Source organism: Gorilla gorilla, chromosome 14 (assembly GCF_029281585.2).
Source record: "Gorilla gorilla gorilla isolate KB3781 chromosome 14, NHGRI_mGorGor1-v2.1_pri, whole genome shotgun sequence".
Lineage (NCBI taxonomy): Eukaryota > Metazoa > Chordata > Mammalia > Primates > Hominidae > Gorilla > Gorilla gorilla.
Window position 1 is genome coordinate 35432303 of NC_073238.2, and position 14225 is coordinate 35446527.

The window sequence follows — 14225 nt, forward strand, 5'->3', positions numbered from 1 at the left end:
CCAGCTAATTTTTGTATTTTTAGTAGAGAGGGTTTTGCCATGCTGGCCAGGCTGGTCTCGAACTCCTGACCTCAAGCTATCTACCCATCTCAGCCTCCCAAAATGCTGAGATTACAGGCGTGAGCCACCGTGCCTGGCCCATCCATGTCTTTTGTCATTTTTTTCTATTGAATTATGTATTTTTAAAATAGCAAGGTATAGCATTAGTACAAAGGGGTGCATACAAAATAAATGGGGTTCAGTACAGTGGCTCGTGCCTGTAATCCCAGCAGTTTGGGAGGCTGAGGAGGGTGGATAGCTTGAGGTCAGGAGTTCGAGACCAGCCTGGCCAAAATGGTGAAGTCCTATCTCTACAAAAATTAGCCCGTCATGGTGGCTTGCGCCTGTGTTCCCGGCTACACGGTCCCAGCTACCCAGGAGGCTGAGGTGGGAGGATCGCTGGAGCCGGGAATTCAAGGCTGCAGTGAGTCATGATTGCATCACTGGACTCCAGCCTGGGTGACAGAGCAAGACCATCTCAATAATAATAACATAAATGTACTCTTTAAAGAGTAATTTTAATTCGGTCCAGGTGTGGTGGCTCATGCCTGTAATTCCAGCACTTTGGGAGGCTGAGGCGGGTGGATCACGAGGTCAGGAGTTCAATACCAGCCTGGCCAAGATGGTGAAACCCCGTCTCTACTAAAAATTCAAAAAAATTAGCTGGGCATGGTGGCAGGTGCCTGTAATCCCAGCTACTGGGGAGGCTGAGGCAGAGAATTGCTTGAACTCATGAGATGGAGGTTGCAGTGAGCCGAGATTGTGCCACTGCACTGCACTCCAGCCTGATGACAGAGCGAGACTCTGTCTCAAAAAAAAAAAAAGTAATTTTAATTAAAACAGCTACGTAACCACCACCTAGGTTAAAAAAAATGGAATGTTGCCAACATTCTAGAAGTATTCCATTTGCCCCTCCCTTGTTACAATTCCCTTCTATACTCAGAGGTCATTACTACTCAGACTTTTCTGGTAATTATAATTACTTCTCCATTTTCTTTATAATTTTGTCACCTGGGAATTCTCTTGAACAATATATTTTAGTATTGCCTGCTTTTGAATGTTTTGAAAATGAATTCATACAGTAAATCCAATTTTGTCTTTGGTTTCTTGTATTCACCATCATGTTTGTGAGATTCCCATTGTTTCATATGACTGTAGTTTGTAAATTTGTGTTGCTTTATAGTACTCACATTGTTGATTGGTAGTTTTATTGCTGTCTAGTACACCACAATTCACTGAACTGTCCTACTGTTGATGGACACTTGGGCTGTTTCCAGCTTTTTGTTCTCATGAACAATATAGCTAAGAACATTCTTGTAACGTCTCTGGATACACTTGAGCAATATTTTCTCTAGGGTAAGTACTACTTTCTAAAGCAGGTGTTCCAGTTTACATTCTTACCAGCAGTATATGAGAATTCCCAGTAGCCTACAAACACTTGCTACTGTCAGAGTTCCTAGATTTTTTGTTTGTTTTAAGACGGCGTTTTGCAGTTTTGCTCTTGTTGCCCAGACTGGAGTACAATGGCGTGATCTTGGCTCACTGCAGCCTTCACCTCCGGGTTCAAGCGATTCTCCTGCCTCAGCCTCCCAAGTAGCTGGGATTACAGGCTTCTGACACCACGAGTGGCTAATTTTGCATTTTTAGTAGAGACGGGGCTTCACCATGTTGGTTAGGCTGGTCTCGAACTCCTGACTTCAAGTGATCCACCCGTCTTGACCTCCCAAAGTGCTGGGATTACTGGGGTAAGCCACTGTGACCGGCGGTATTTTTTTTTTTTTTTTTTTTTTTTGAGACGAGTCTCACTCTGTCATCTAGGTTGCTGGACTGCAGTGGCATGATCTCCACTCACTGTAACCTGTAACCTCCGCCTCCCGGATTCAGGCAATTCTCCTGCCTCTGCCTTCCCAGTAGGTGGAATCACAGGCGCCTGCCACCACTCTCGGCTAATTTTTTTTTTTTTTTTGTATTTTTAGTGGAGACGGGGTCTCATCGTGTTGGCCAGGCTTGTCTCAAACTCCTGGCCTCAAGTCGGAAGTCAGGAGGTCAAATAATCCGCCTGCCTCCGCCTCCCAAAATGCTGGGATTACAGGCGTGAGCCACCACCACGCCCGGTCAGAGTTCCTAATTTTTGCCAATCTAGTGGGTGTGGTTTAAAAACCAATCAATTGAAACTAATCGTGGTTTTAATGCATTTCCCTGATTTGTAATGCGCTTGCGCACCTTACATGTTTGTTGACTATCTGGATTTTGTCATTGCCAAAGCACCTGTTCAGTAATTTTATCCATTTTTCGATTGGGTTGTCTGTTTAGATCCTATATATTCTGGATAATTGCCTTTGTCAATCATATGTGTAACAAATTTCTACTGTGTGGCTTCTCTCTTATGATGTATTTTTTTTCCCACTCTTCAGTCGTAAGATGGTATCACTTGTAAGTTCAGTCATATACTTGGCATTTTGGGTTCATCATGGAGTTACGTATTTTGAAGGTCAGATTATTTTTGTCGTAACCCAGTCAAATCAATTGCTTCAAGTTAGTTGTTTTTGTATCATATATTCCCACCCATAAGTCCTGAAGATATTCTAGAACGTTATTTCCTACAAGTTCTGGATTTGCTGTACGCGTTCAGGTCTCTAAGCCACCCGAACTGTGTGTGGCTGGAAGGATCGCTCCATGACCACGTACGCTGGCGGCCCCTCTTCCGGCTTACCTCAGGGGCTGGTATCGCGGGCCTGTTCTTTCATCAGAAAGATCTATATGTTGCTAATAAAGGAACGTTTTGTGTCCAATAAGGTTTTCGTCATTACGCATGAAAACGCCACCTTAAGCGTATGTCGCCTGTGAATATTTAAGGGAAAAAAACATCCCGGCAACCAACTGCTAGGCGACGGACGCTAAGCACCTCCTCCCCGCGGACGTCAGCACCCGCCTTTTCCCGAAGTCGCAACACGCAGGCGCACTCCCGCTCGCACACCACGCACGGAAGTGCGCCTGCGCCAGGAGACGCCCCGCCCAGCCCCTGGCGGACTATAAAGTGTCGAGCTTCTGCTCGTGAGAGACTTCTTGCTCATGCTCGCTGCAGGGGTCGGAGGTCAGGGCGAGCGTCTCGCAGGCCGTAGGAGGAAGATGGCGGTGGAGTCGCGCGTTACCCAGGAGGAAATTAAGAAGGAGCCGGAGAAACCGATCGACCGCGAGAAGGTGAAGGCCCTCTCCGCTTTGGGGTCCGGGAAGAGGTTGGGGATGAGCCCCGCAGGGTGCAGAGGCGCGGCCTGTGTGCTGGAGGAGATGGTGTTTTCGGTCTCGGGGCGGCTCGGAGGCCGCAACGCCTCGGGAAGAGAGATGAGCTCCGGGTTCGCAGCTGGTGTTTTTAACTTCTGCCCTTCCGTTTTCTCTCTCCCTCAGACATGCCCACTGTTGCTACGGGTCTTCACCACCAATAACGGCCGCCACCACCGAATGGACGAGTTCTCCCGGGGAAATGTACCGTCCAGCGAGTTGCAGATCTACACTTGGTGAGGAGGGCGGGGTGGCCTCAGGGACCCGGGCCGGGAACCTGGAACAACAGTTAATTGCCTTTGCCAGTGTAGAGTTATTCTCCCTGATTTCAATTTCAATTCTCCAGTTGGGGCCTTCGGACTCAGCTTTCAGGAAGTTAGAAGTTTTTGTTGTTAGGTGAAAGGAGATTTGCCCGTATTGTAACGCTTTTGTGATTAATGTTGCAACTTTTGGGCGGTTAAGAATGGACAGACCCAAGATTGCTGTCACTGTTATGGCTGCTAGGTACAAAAGTGATAGGTAGATAATTAAGTTGTAGTATCTGCCCTAAAGGGACTCATAGTCAAATAAATTGCACTAGGACAACATGGTAAGGGAGAGTGATGCTGTCGAGTGGTATTTGTTATTCTCAAAGAGCATTTCCACATAATATTAAGCCTTAGGTACCAAAGCACCAAAAGTGAAAAATAAACTACCAAAACCCGAGTTATTTCTTCTCTAAGGGTTAATGGAAAAGCTTTTGATATGTGTTTAGTGAAGATGGTTCCTGAATGTTTATCTCTTGGGTGTACCTCCCTACAAACTACTGCGGGCTTGTCTTTAGCGCTGCACATAACTCCTTGGATTGACACCATAATGGCTTTTTAGTATAAGTAAAAGGTGTGTAATTGAAAAATATATGTATATACTCTCTATATATATTTCTGAGACAGAGTCTTGCTCTGTTGCCCAGGCTGGAGTGCAGTGGTGCCATCTCGGCTCACTGCAACCTCCACTTCCTGGATTCAATTGATTCTTCTGACTCAGCCTCCCAAGTAGCTGGGATTACAGGTGCCCACCACCACGCCTGGCTAATTTTTGTATTTTTAGTAGAGATGGGGTTTCACCGTATTGACCAGGCTGGTCTCGATCTCTTGACCTCAAGTGATCTGCCTGCCTCAGCCTCCCAAAGTGCTGGGATTAAGGTGTGAGCTACCGCGCCCGGCCTAAAATAAATTTTTTATTGTGATGAAAAGATATATAACAAGCCAGGCACGGTGGCTTATGCCTTGTAATCCCAGCACTTTGGGAGGCTGAGGCTGGCGGATCACTTGAGGTCAGGAGTTCGAGACCAGTCTGGCCAGCGTGATGAAACCCTGTCTCTACTAAAAATGCAAAAATTAGCCGGGTGTGGTGGCGCAGAATTGTAATCCCAGCTAATTGGGAGACTGAGGCAGGGGGATCGCTTGAACCTGGGAAGTGGAAGTTGCAGTGAGCTGAGATTGCGCCACTGTACTCCAGCCTGGGCGACAGAGCGAGACTCTGTCTCAGAATATATATGTGTGTGCCTGTATAACAAAATTTGCTGTGTTAACCATTTATTTTTATTTTTTGAGTCTCACTGTGTCACCCAGGCTGGAGTGCAGTGGCGCGATCTCAGCTCACTGCAACCTCTGCCTCCCGGGTTCAAGCGATTCTCACGCCTCAGCCTCCTCAGTAGCTGAGATTACAGGCGCCCGCCACCACGCCTGGCTAATTTTTGTATTTTTAGTAGAGACAGGGTTTCACCATGTTGGCCAGGCTGGTCTCGAACTCCTGACCTCAAATGATCCACCCACCTTGGCCTCCCAAAGTGGTAGGTTTACAGGTGTGAGCCACCGCACCTGGTCATTAACCATTTCTAAGTGTACAATTTGGTGGCATTAATAGCATTCAAATTGTTGTGCAACCACTGTTTCTACAAGTTTTTATCCCTCCCTCCAACAGAAACCCTGTACCCCATCCTGCCTTTTTTTAATTTTTAAAGAGACAGAGTCTTGCTCTGTTCCCCAAGCTGGATTTGAGCTCCTTGGCTCAAGCAGCTGGGACTACAGGCACACACCACCATGCCCACTGTGCCAGTACCCTTTTAAGGACACTCTGCCTATTAATAATTTCCCATTCCTCCCCTGCCCCATCCCTTGGTAGCCTCTAATGTATTATCTGTCCGTATATGAATTTGCCTATTCTGCATATTTCATTTCAGTGAACTCATTACAGTATTCGTCATTTTGGCTTATTTCATGGTGTTTTTAGGGTTAATGTTGTAGCATCCATTTAGCCTTGTCAAGGCTGAATCATTTCATTGTATGTGTGCATCACATATGTACTCATCTATTGATGGACACTTGGGTTGTTTCACCTTTTTTGCCATTGTGAATAATGCTGCTGGGAACATTGGCATACAAATGTGTTTGTGTCGCTGCTTTCAGTTCTTTTGGGTATGTACCTAGGAGGGGATTACTGGGTCATATGTTAACTTTGTTTAATTTTTGAGGAACCACCAAACTTTTTCACAGCAGCTGCACTATTTTATATTCCCCAAAAGATGTATAATTTTAAGCTATTTAAGCCCTGTACACTAGAGCTAATCCCTTGAAGATTGGGACCTTACTTGTCTTATTTGGAGGTGCTTGTTAAATTTATGTAGTAGTATGATACCTGTACTTAAGCAACACTCAAGGGTAAGTGTTCTAGGAAGGTTGATTTAGCTTATATGGAAGAACTGTTGAATAATGACTTGATGAAAATCTCTTCAGAAATTAAAGTGTATGTTTCTTCCAACAAGAGTTCCTATTTGCCAGGTGCTGTGTGTGCTTAGATCCTGAGGGTATAAAGTCAAGACAGTACTGCTCCTCCCTGTAGTAAGTCCTTTTATCAGGGAAAGCGGATGAATAGAGTGATTTTTAGGGTTAAAATGGCAGGGTGAGGTTGTTCCACAGACCTTCCACTCTGAATCAAGAAAAAAAATTACCAAAAAAATCCTGTCCTAAACTATACCGTCCATAAATTGCAACCAAACAAAGAAGGAACAACTTTAAGTTATATCTCAAAATGGTGGCCAAAGAAAAGATTCTGAAAGACTGGATGATTGGTATGGGGGTAACACAAAGGCCTGCCCTCACTCCCAGAAATAGTAATGAGGGAAAATTAGTTAACATGTACTGGAAATTCTCAATTTGGAGAAGTAGACTGTGGGGTTAAATAGGCAGTCCCAAGACAAGTTATGGAAACAGGAGTGGAAGTCCAGAGGAGCCCAGTAGAGGCAGGCTGTGTTCACCAAAGTCAATCAGGGCTCAGCCAGAAAAACAGAATTGGGAGAGATGTGTTAAGAGATTTATTTCTGCTGGGCGCGGTGGCTCAGGCCTGTAATCCCAGCACTTTGGGAAGCCGAGGTGGGCGGGTCATGAGGTCAGGAGTTGGAGACCGGCCTGGCCAACGTGGTGAAACCCCGCCTCTGCTAAAAATACAAAAATTAGCCAGGCGTGGTGGCGGGTGCCTGTAATCCCAACTACTTGGGAGGCTGAGGCAGGAGAATTGCTTGAACCCAGGTGGCAGAGGTTGCAGTGAGCCGAGATCAGTGCCACTGCACTCCAGCCTGGGCGACAGAGTGAGACTCCATCTCAAAAAAAAAAAAAAAAGGAGCTTTATTGCAAAGAATTGGCTTATGTGATTGTGGGGGCTGTCTAGGCCCTTAATTGTCAAATCTGTAGGGCAGGTTCTCAGGAAGGAAAGGCTGCTCTTAGGGCCTTTCAACTAATAGAATCAGGTCTACCCAGATTATATAGGATAGACCTCTGAATTTAAGGTCAGTTGTTTGTTGACTTTAGTCACATCTATAAAATATCTCACAGCAATACCTAGGTTAGTGTTTGGTTGAGTATCTGGGGACTGTAACTTCGTCAAGCTGACACAAGTACTGAACCCCACCCTCTCCTCAAGCTTCTGACTAGTGATGAAAAAGCAACACTTGGCACTCCAATTGTTGGTCTGGAAAGACAGTCCTTAGAAGGTGGGAAGCTTGTATAGGTTTCACACTGTCAGAACTGATAAAAGGTGTGATATAAATCCCCCAAATTAATTAAGAGCAAGACAATATTGAAAATATTTTTAGAAAGGAAAAAATTCTTTCTGGTATATGTCATCATAAGTATGTACTGTGTATCAGAACATAGATTGAGCATCGCAAGTCCAAAATCTGAAATGCCACAAAATCTGAAACTTTGAGAGCTGACGTGACACTGGTGGAAAATTGCACACATAAGTTCTTGACACAAACTTCTTCCTCTTTTTTTTTTTTTTTTGAGACAGAGTCTTGCTCTGTCGTCCAGGCTGGAGTGCAGTGGCGCGATCTCGGCTCACTGCAACCTCTGCCTCCCAGATATAAGCGATTCTCCTGCCTCAGCCTCCTGAGTAGCTGGGATTACAGGCGTGCACCAAACTTCCTTTCATGCACAAAATTACTTAAAATGATGTATAAAATTATATTCCAGCTGCGTATAAGGTATGTTTGAAACAAATGAGTTTCTTATTTAAACTTGGGTCACAACCCCAAGGTATCTTACATATATGCAAAAATTCTAAAATTTGAAAAAACCCGAAACACTTCTAGTCCCATGTATTTTAGGTAAGGGATACTGAACCTATAATTGATACAGAATAATTAACATCAAAATATCAGGTTAAAAAAAAAGTCACCTCTGAGACAGATAAACCAATGTGACTTCAGGTTTTTTTGTTTTTGAGACAGAGTCTCAGTCTGTCACCCAGGCTGGAGCACAGTGGCACAGTCTTGGCTCACTGCAGCCTCCACCTCCCAGGTCAAGCGATTCTCTTGTCTCAGCCTCTCGAGTAGCTGGGATTATAGGCTACAGATGTGTGCCACAATGCCTGGCTAATTTTTGGATTTTTAGTAGAAACGGGGTTTCACCATGTTGGCCAGGCTTCTCTCGAACTTGAGCTCCTGGCCTCAGGTGATCTACCTGCCTTGGCCTCCCAAAGTGCTGGGATTACAGGCATGAGCCACCGCACCTGGCAAAAAAATGTATACTAGGTTATTTCTAAGATGCTTATATTTTGAAATATTTTTTCAGATTGTTCTCTATTAGCTCAGGGGACTATATGAAAGTTGCATTCAAATCAATATTTGCAGGGTAAGAAACTTTATTGTGACAAGAGCCTGTGCTTCATCGTAAGAAAATTTTGTATATTTCATTGGCTCTAGGACTCTTATCTGTTGTAAAACTTAAGATTCTATCTAAGAAAGAAGAAACACATCTGGCTGGGCGCAGTGGCTCACGCTTGTAATCAATCCCAGCACTTTGGGAGGCCAAGATAGGTGGATCACTTGAAGTCAGGAGTTCGAGATCAGTATGGCCAACATGGTGAAACCCTGTCTCTACTAAAAATACAAAAATTACTTGGGCATGGTGGTGGGCATCTGTAATCCCAGCTACTCAGGAGGCTGAGGCAGGAGGATTGCTTGAACCTGGGAGGCGGAGGTTGCAGTGAGCCGAGGTCACGCCACTGCACTCTAGCCTGGGTGACAAAGCGAGACTCTCTCAAAAACGAAACAAAATGTCAGTATGAAAATGCTTTCCTAGTACATTGATTCTAAGATACATTCCAATTTCAGAGATGCTAAAATGTGGAAGGGTACATGTCTTAGAACTAATGGGATACATCTATTTTGCATATTTGGATTTATTCGGACTAGTTACCCTTAGGTAAATCACTAGGCCATAAGGTGTTGTGTAGCAACAGAAGATAGCATATAGAATCTCTAAAGTCCCTTTTAGCACTAAGAGTCTAATTAATTGAAATTTCCAGCAGTAAGGCTGGTACATGGAGTTTTTGGAGGCAAATAGTATTTTTAGCTGCTTTAAAATTAAACTCTAGTATAAGATCCTGGCAGTTTCTAATGTAAGTCACAACTCAGATATATGTAATTAACTCATTGTCAGTATCCCTTTTAATATTATTGCTGATTAAGCAAATGTAAATGTCTTTTTTAAAAAAAATCCAGGATGGATGCAACCTTGAAAGAACTGACAAGCTTAGTAAAAGAAGTCTACCCAGAAGCTAGAAAGAAGGGCACTCACTTCAATTTTGCAATCGTTTTTACAGATGTTAAAAGACCTGGCTATCGGTAGGTTAACTTCTCATTTTTAAGTCCTGTAATCTCTTTGTTTTTAGTATGTTTTAACTGATACAGATAACTCCTTCAATGAATCTTGTTAATGGGAGAATATGGGTTTATATTAATACGTGGTTTGGCTTAATAAAGTAGTTAAATTTTGGAACTGTGTTATAAAATGATGGAGCAAATCCAGTGCCATATTCACTTTGTAGTACATACTGGGTTTCATTGATTTGGATCCATTAACAGTTGATTTTCTTTCTTGCAGAGTTAAGGAGATTGGCAGCACCATGTCTGGCAGAAAGGGGACTGATGATTCCATGACCCTGCAGTCGCAGAAGTTCCAGATAGGAGATTACTTGGACATAGCAATTACCCCTCCAAATCGGGCACCACCTCCTTCAGGGCGCATGAGACCATATTAAATTCTATTTACTATTTCTTGAATTTATTTTTCCATCAGTTATGTAAAATAAACTTACTCTTCTTCCTCCCCTGATTATTGCCATTAAGCCTTTAAATTCTAAACAAATTACAATGCATCATCTATTTAGGAATTAGATTTGGATGTGCTATTGTATGATTACGAATAGTCTGTATGTTTCAAGCCCTTCTGTAAAATATGAAGAAAAGTGCTCTTAGCATTCTGTGTAAAATTGTACTGTTAAATATATGTGTGTAATCAGCCTGAGTGTGAAAGTTAATGGAGGCCTGGGAACGGGGTTTATACTAAGTAGTGGAGGAGCGTATGGTTAAGCCCAAAGGGGCAGAACAAGAAAGCCACGGGATTGTATGAAATCAAACATGAGTTTGTGGTGTAGACTGCTGTATGCAGTTGGAAAGGACACGTGAGAGTGAGCTCAAGTGGCAGCAGAGGCAGTTTGGAATAGTATAAGCTGCGGCAAGTTGAAGAAGCTGTGTTGGACGAGATTGCCCCGCCTTGATCAGGGTACCATGACATAAAAGGTTAAAGAACAGGCAACACAATGAGCACTTAAATTTTTAACGTGGGGAATAGGGCATTTTAAAGGCTGGAACCAGTTCAGAGGAAACAAGGGTTTCGGTAGAGGTAGAAAGGTTTAACCCTGGAGATTTGCAAATGGAGGGAGGGGTAAAGGAGGAATCTTAAGACGGAGGGAGAAGAGCCAAGGACAAGGTCAGGTTGAATGAGTAGGAGGTGTTCACACATCCTCTTGTGTGCTAGGTAGTGGCGTGCATCTGATCTGAGAGGCAGTAAAGCAGTGATGAAGACAGTGCAGCAGAACATTCAAGTCCTGATTGCAGCAGTGACTGCAACCTTGGATAAATTATTTCAATCTTTATTTTGTAAAATGGAGATAACAGCCTATAGGATTGTTAAGACTGAATATTTTAAAAGAGCTTAGAATAGTGCCTGACAAATGAGAAACAATAAATACTGATTATTGGCCGTAAAGTGGTATTAAAACTGGATCTCTTCTCTTCCATGGCACTACTCTCATTTTGAAGTTTATGAACAGTAGGACAGTGTATTGTAAATTCCCTTTAGTTTGTTACAGTAGCCAATTGAAAATGTATATCCCAAAATTAAAAAAAAAAGTACTAGCAGCAATAAAATTGCACTAGTTTTACCTGGTACATACAAAAACAGCCATTTAAAATCTAATGATTCTGTGGAATTGGTGTCCCTGTTAGCAATGGCAGAGACCAGTCTGGAGCCTAGATCTGGTGCTTCTGTGCTGTGGTTTACCCCAAACCTTTAGGTTGTTTATTTATTCAGATTAGATAGACTGGAGCCATAAAGTTAATTTGCACCTAGCTTTTTGGAGAATAGCCATGATTAACTTCTATTCATGGTGGGGAGGTGGGGAACCCTATGATTTACTATGCAGATGAAGAGGGTAGGAACTAAATAAAGGACTTTGTAAGCCAAAGTAGTTGGGCTGGTTTGTCAAATTCCACCCTTTGCTTGGTTCCAACATGGAATTTTTCCTTTAAAGATTTCAATATTCCATCAAAAGTACAGTTAGAGAATACCTAGTGAATTTATTGAATATAATGCTAAGAATCAAAAGACTTGTACTAGTTTACCTCTGGCTTTGGTAAGTGTGGCTTTGAGTAATAACTGAGCTGTTTCCCCACATATAAAATAGAAATAGATAGTCATCATGACAGCGTCTTGCTCAGTGCTTTAGTGTCTGCCCTGGTTGCCTCATTTACTCCTAGGTATTTTGGAATTGACGTTTTCCCTTTGGAATATGTGTTACAGTACACGATATTGCCTATAATGTCTTAGTTTTTCACGGTGTACAAAAACTGGGACAGTTATGCCCAGCTGATCATTGACTCAGGTAATGTTTTAGGTATCGGTTGTATGCATGTGAGGGGCAGGTGTGAATGTAGAAAGAAACATTATTAGGCTAGGTTTAAAATTCTCTAAAGTTGAACATAATGAGCTGAACTTGATACACCTCTTGTTCAATTAAACACATTTCGGCCTTGTTTTTGTGAAATAGAAGGCAACACTCTAAATCAAGTTTGTAACTATGCTTTAAGTGTTTACTTGTGCCAAACACAGATGGTTCCCAAGTTATGATAGTTCAACTTTAGATTTTTCAGCTTTGCAGTGGCGCATAAGCGATAAGCCATTCACTACGGTCCTCAGCTTATTATGGGGTTACATCCCAATAAACCAGCTGCCAACTGAACATCTTATAAGTAGAAAGGGCACTTCTGACTTAGGATATTTTCAACTCATGATGAGTTTATCCAGACATGACCCCCTAAGTAAGGAACATTGATACTGTGCTGAGGAACAACTTTACCAGCATTACCTCATGTAACCACAACTGAGATACAGTGACTATAGTTGCTATTTATAGGTGACAGTGAGGCCCAGATTGAGGGGCTACTTTAACAGCTCAAAAATGGGGCATTGGACCTAGGTAGCCAAAAATAAGAGGATTAGTTGAAACATTTCCAGAAATAATGTTCTTTCATACTCAGTTTCTTTTATCCTGTTTCTTATAGTCTGGCATCCACCCACACTACACTGACACACTATTCTTGTAGTGATGTTATTCCCTACAAGTAGCAATTTTTGCCTGGTTATCTAAAGTAGACCTCTTCAGTTTTTAAACAAACTCAAAATGCCTCTCAAAAAAAAATATGACATGGTCATAGTTTCCATTTTGAATGTGTTAAGAGCAGCCAGATGTCTGCCTGTTCTGGTTTGTCTTCTATTACTTAAACATAGGTTGCTTTTGCAAATAACTAATTTCTGGGAGTCTGCAATGGCACAAGCTTGAAGGAAGTTATGTTTATTCTGTTAGAAAGGATTAATCATGACTAGGCAACTATTCTGTGAAGACAAAATCACGGATTCTCCCCCTTAAGAAATCCTTAGGGGAAATAAGCTAAACATAAAAGTAATTTTAATACTAAAGAGTAGTTGTAATAAGCAAAAGTTCTTAGCCTGGGAATGTTAATGCAGACTTTATTATAGGAAGGTGTAATGATATCCCTACCTCATAAAACTTGGGAGGAGTCAGTGAAATTAGGGGAGAGCCTGGTGGGCAGTGAATATTCTGTAAAGGTAAGCTATTTTAAAGAGAAAAAAGGTATTTCTAGCCTCTTCAATTTGTGCCTTCAGCTGTTTAGAATTTCCTGCACTACCCACCGTACTATGTCAACCCAGTTACAACTAACTCATAAGAAAATTTAACCAGGATTTGGCCGGGTGCAGTGGCTCACACCTGTAATCTCAGCACTTTGGGAGGCTGAGGTTGGCAGATGACCAGAGGTCAGGAGTTCAAAACCAGCCTGGGCAACACAGTGAAACCCCGTCTCTACTAAAAATACAAAAATTAGCCAGGCATGGTGGCACATGCCTGTAATCCCAGCTACTCGGGAGGCTGAGGTGGAAGAATTGCTTGAACCTGGGAGGCAGAAGTTGCAGTGAGCAGAGATTGCACCACTGCACTCCAGCCTGGGCGACAGCGAGACACCGTCTCAAAAAAAAAAAGGAAATGGAATTTGATGAAATTAGAGCAATTTAAGAATGAAGTGGGCCGGGCATGGTGGCTCACACCTGTAATCCCAGCACTTGAGGAGGCCGAGGTGGGCAGATCACGAGGTCAGGAGTTCGAGACCAGCCTGACCAACATGGTGAAACCCCATCTCTACTAAAAATACAAAAACTAGCCAGATGTGGTGGCACGCACCTGTAATCCCAGCTACTCAGGAGGCTGAGGCAGGAGAATCGCTTGAACCTGGGAGGCAGAGGTTGCAGTAAGCCAAGATCTCACTATTGCACTCCAGCCTGGGCAACAGAGGGAGGCTCAAAAAACAAAACAAAACAGAACAAAACAAAGAATGAAGTGAACCTTCTGAGGGATATTAAAAAATCGTTGAAAATTTTAGATGAGTGCCTATTTTATGTACCAGATGCTATGAACCTGGCAATACAAAGATTTGACACAGATGCAGATCCTTCTTCAAAATCTTACAGTCTAGTAAGGAGGAAAAGGTGCAAATATTGATAAAATGGACAGAAAAATATCACAAGAAAGAACTGCTACTGAAACTGTGGTAGGATAATGAAAGGTTTTCTACAGATGGCATTTAAGCCTGTTCAACTCCTAAACGTGGAGTGGGATCTACACTCCAATAAAGTGCACAGCATGAACAAAAGAGGAAACGATGAGCTCACAATCAGTAAAGCACTCACCTACTGACCTTTGGCAGGAGTTCCAGATAAAGAGGAGTATCA

The 14225-nt window shown here is 42.9% G+C and overlaps 1 protein-coding gene and 1 non-coding gene across 2 annotated transcripts; one reads left to right on the plus strand and one right to left on the minus strand.

The window, feature by feature from the left end:
• Positions 1–2444: 2444 nt before the first annotated feature.
• LOC115930465 (small nucleolar RNA SNORD27) lies at positions 2445–2516 on the minus strand. The gene has a single exon (XR_004067101.1). It is a non-coding gene; the product is annotated as a small nucleolar RNA SNORD27 (small nucleolar RNA).
• Positions 2517–2676: 160 nt separating this feature from the next.
• On the plus strand, positions 2677–10160 carry SAP18 (Sin3A associated protein 18). Its single transcript, XM_004054234.5, has 4 exons — positions 2677–3240; positions 3445–3554; positions 9362–9484; positions 9744–10160. The coding sequence occupies exons 1-4, from the start codon at positions 3112–3114 to the stop codon at positions 9898–9900; spliced, it is 519 nt and encodes a 172-aa protein (XP_004054282.1). The 5' UTR covers positions 2677–3111; the 3' UTR covers positions 9901–10160.
• Positions 10161–14225: the final 4065 nt, after the last annotated feature.

What these genes read in the sequence shown, in the direction of transcription:
- SAP18 (XM_004054234.5), top strand. Translation starts at nt 3,112, where the DNA reads ATGCTCGCTGCAGGGGTCGGAGGTCAGGGCGAGCGTCTCGCAGGCCGT. An exon ending in AACCGATCGACCGCGAGAAG is followed by an intron (nt 3,241 to 3,444) that starts GTGAAGGCCCTC and finishes TCTCTCCCTCAG; the next exon opens with ACATGCCCACTGTTGCTACG. An exon ending in GAGTTGCAGATCTACACTTG is followed by an intron (nt 3,555 to 9,361) that starts GTGAGGAGGGCG and finishes AAAAAAATCCAG; the next exon opens with GATGGATGCAACCTTGAAAG.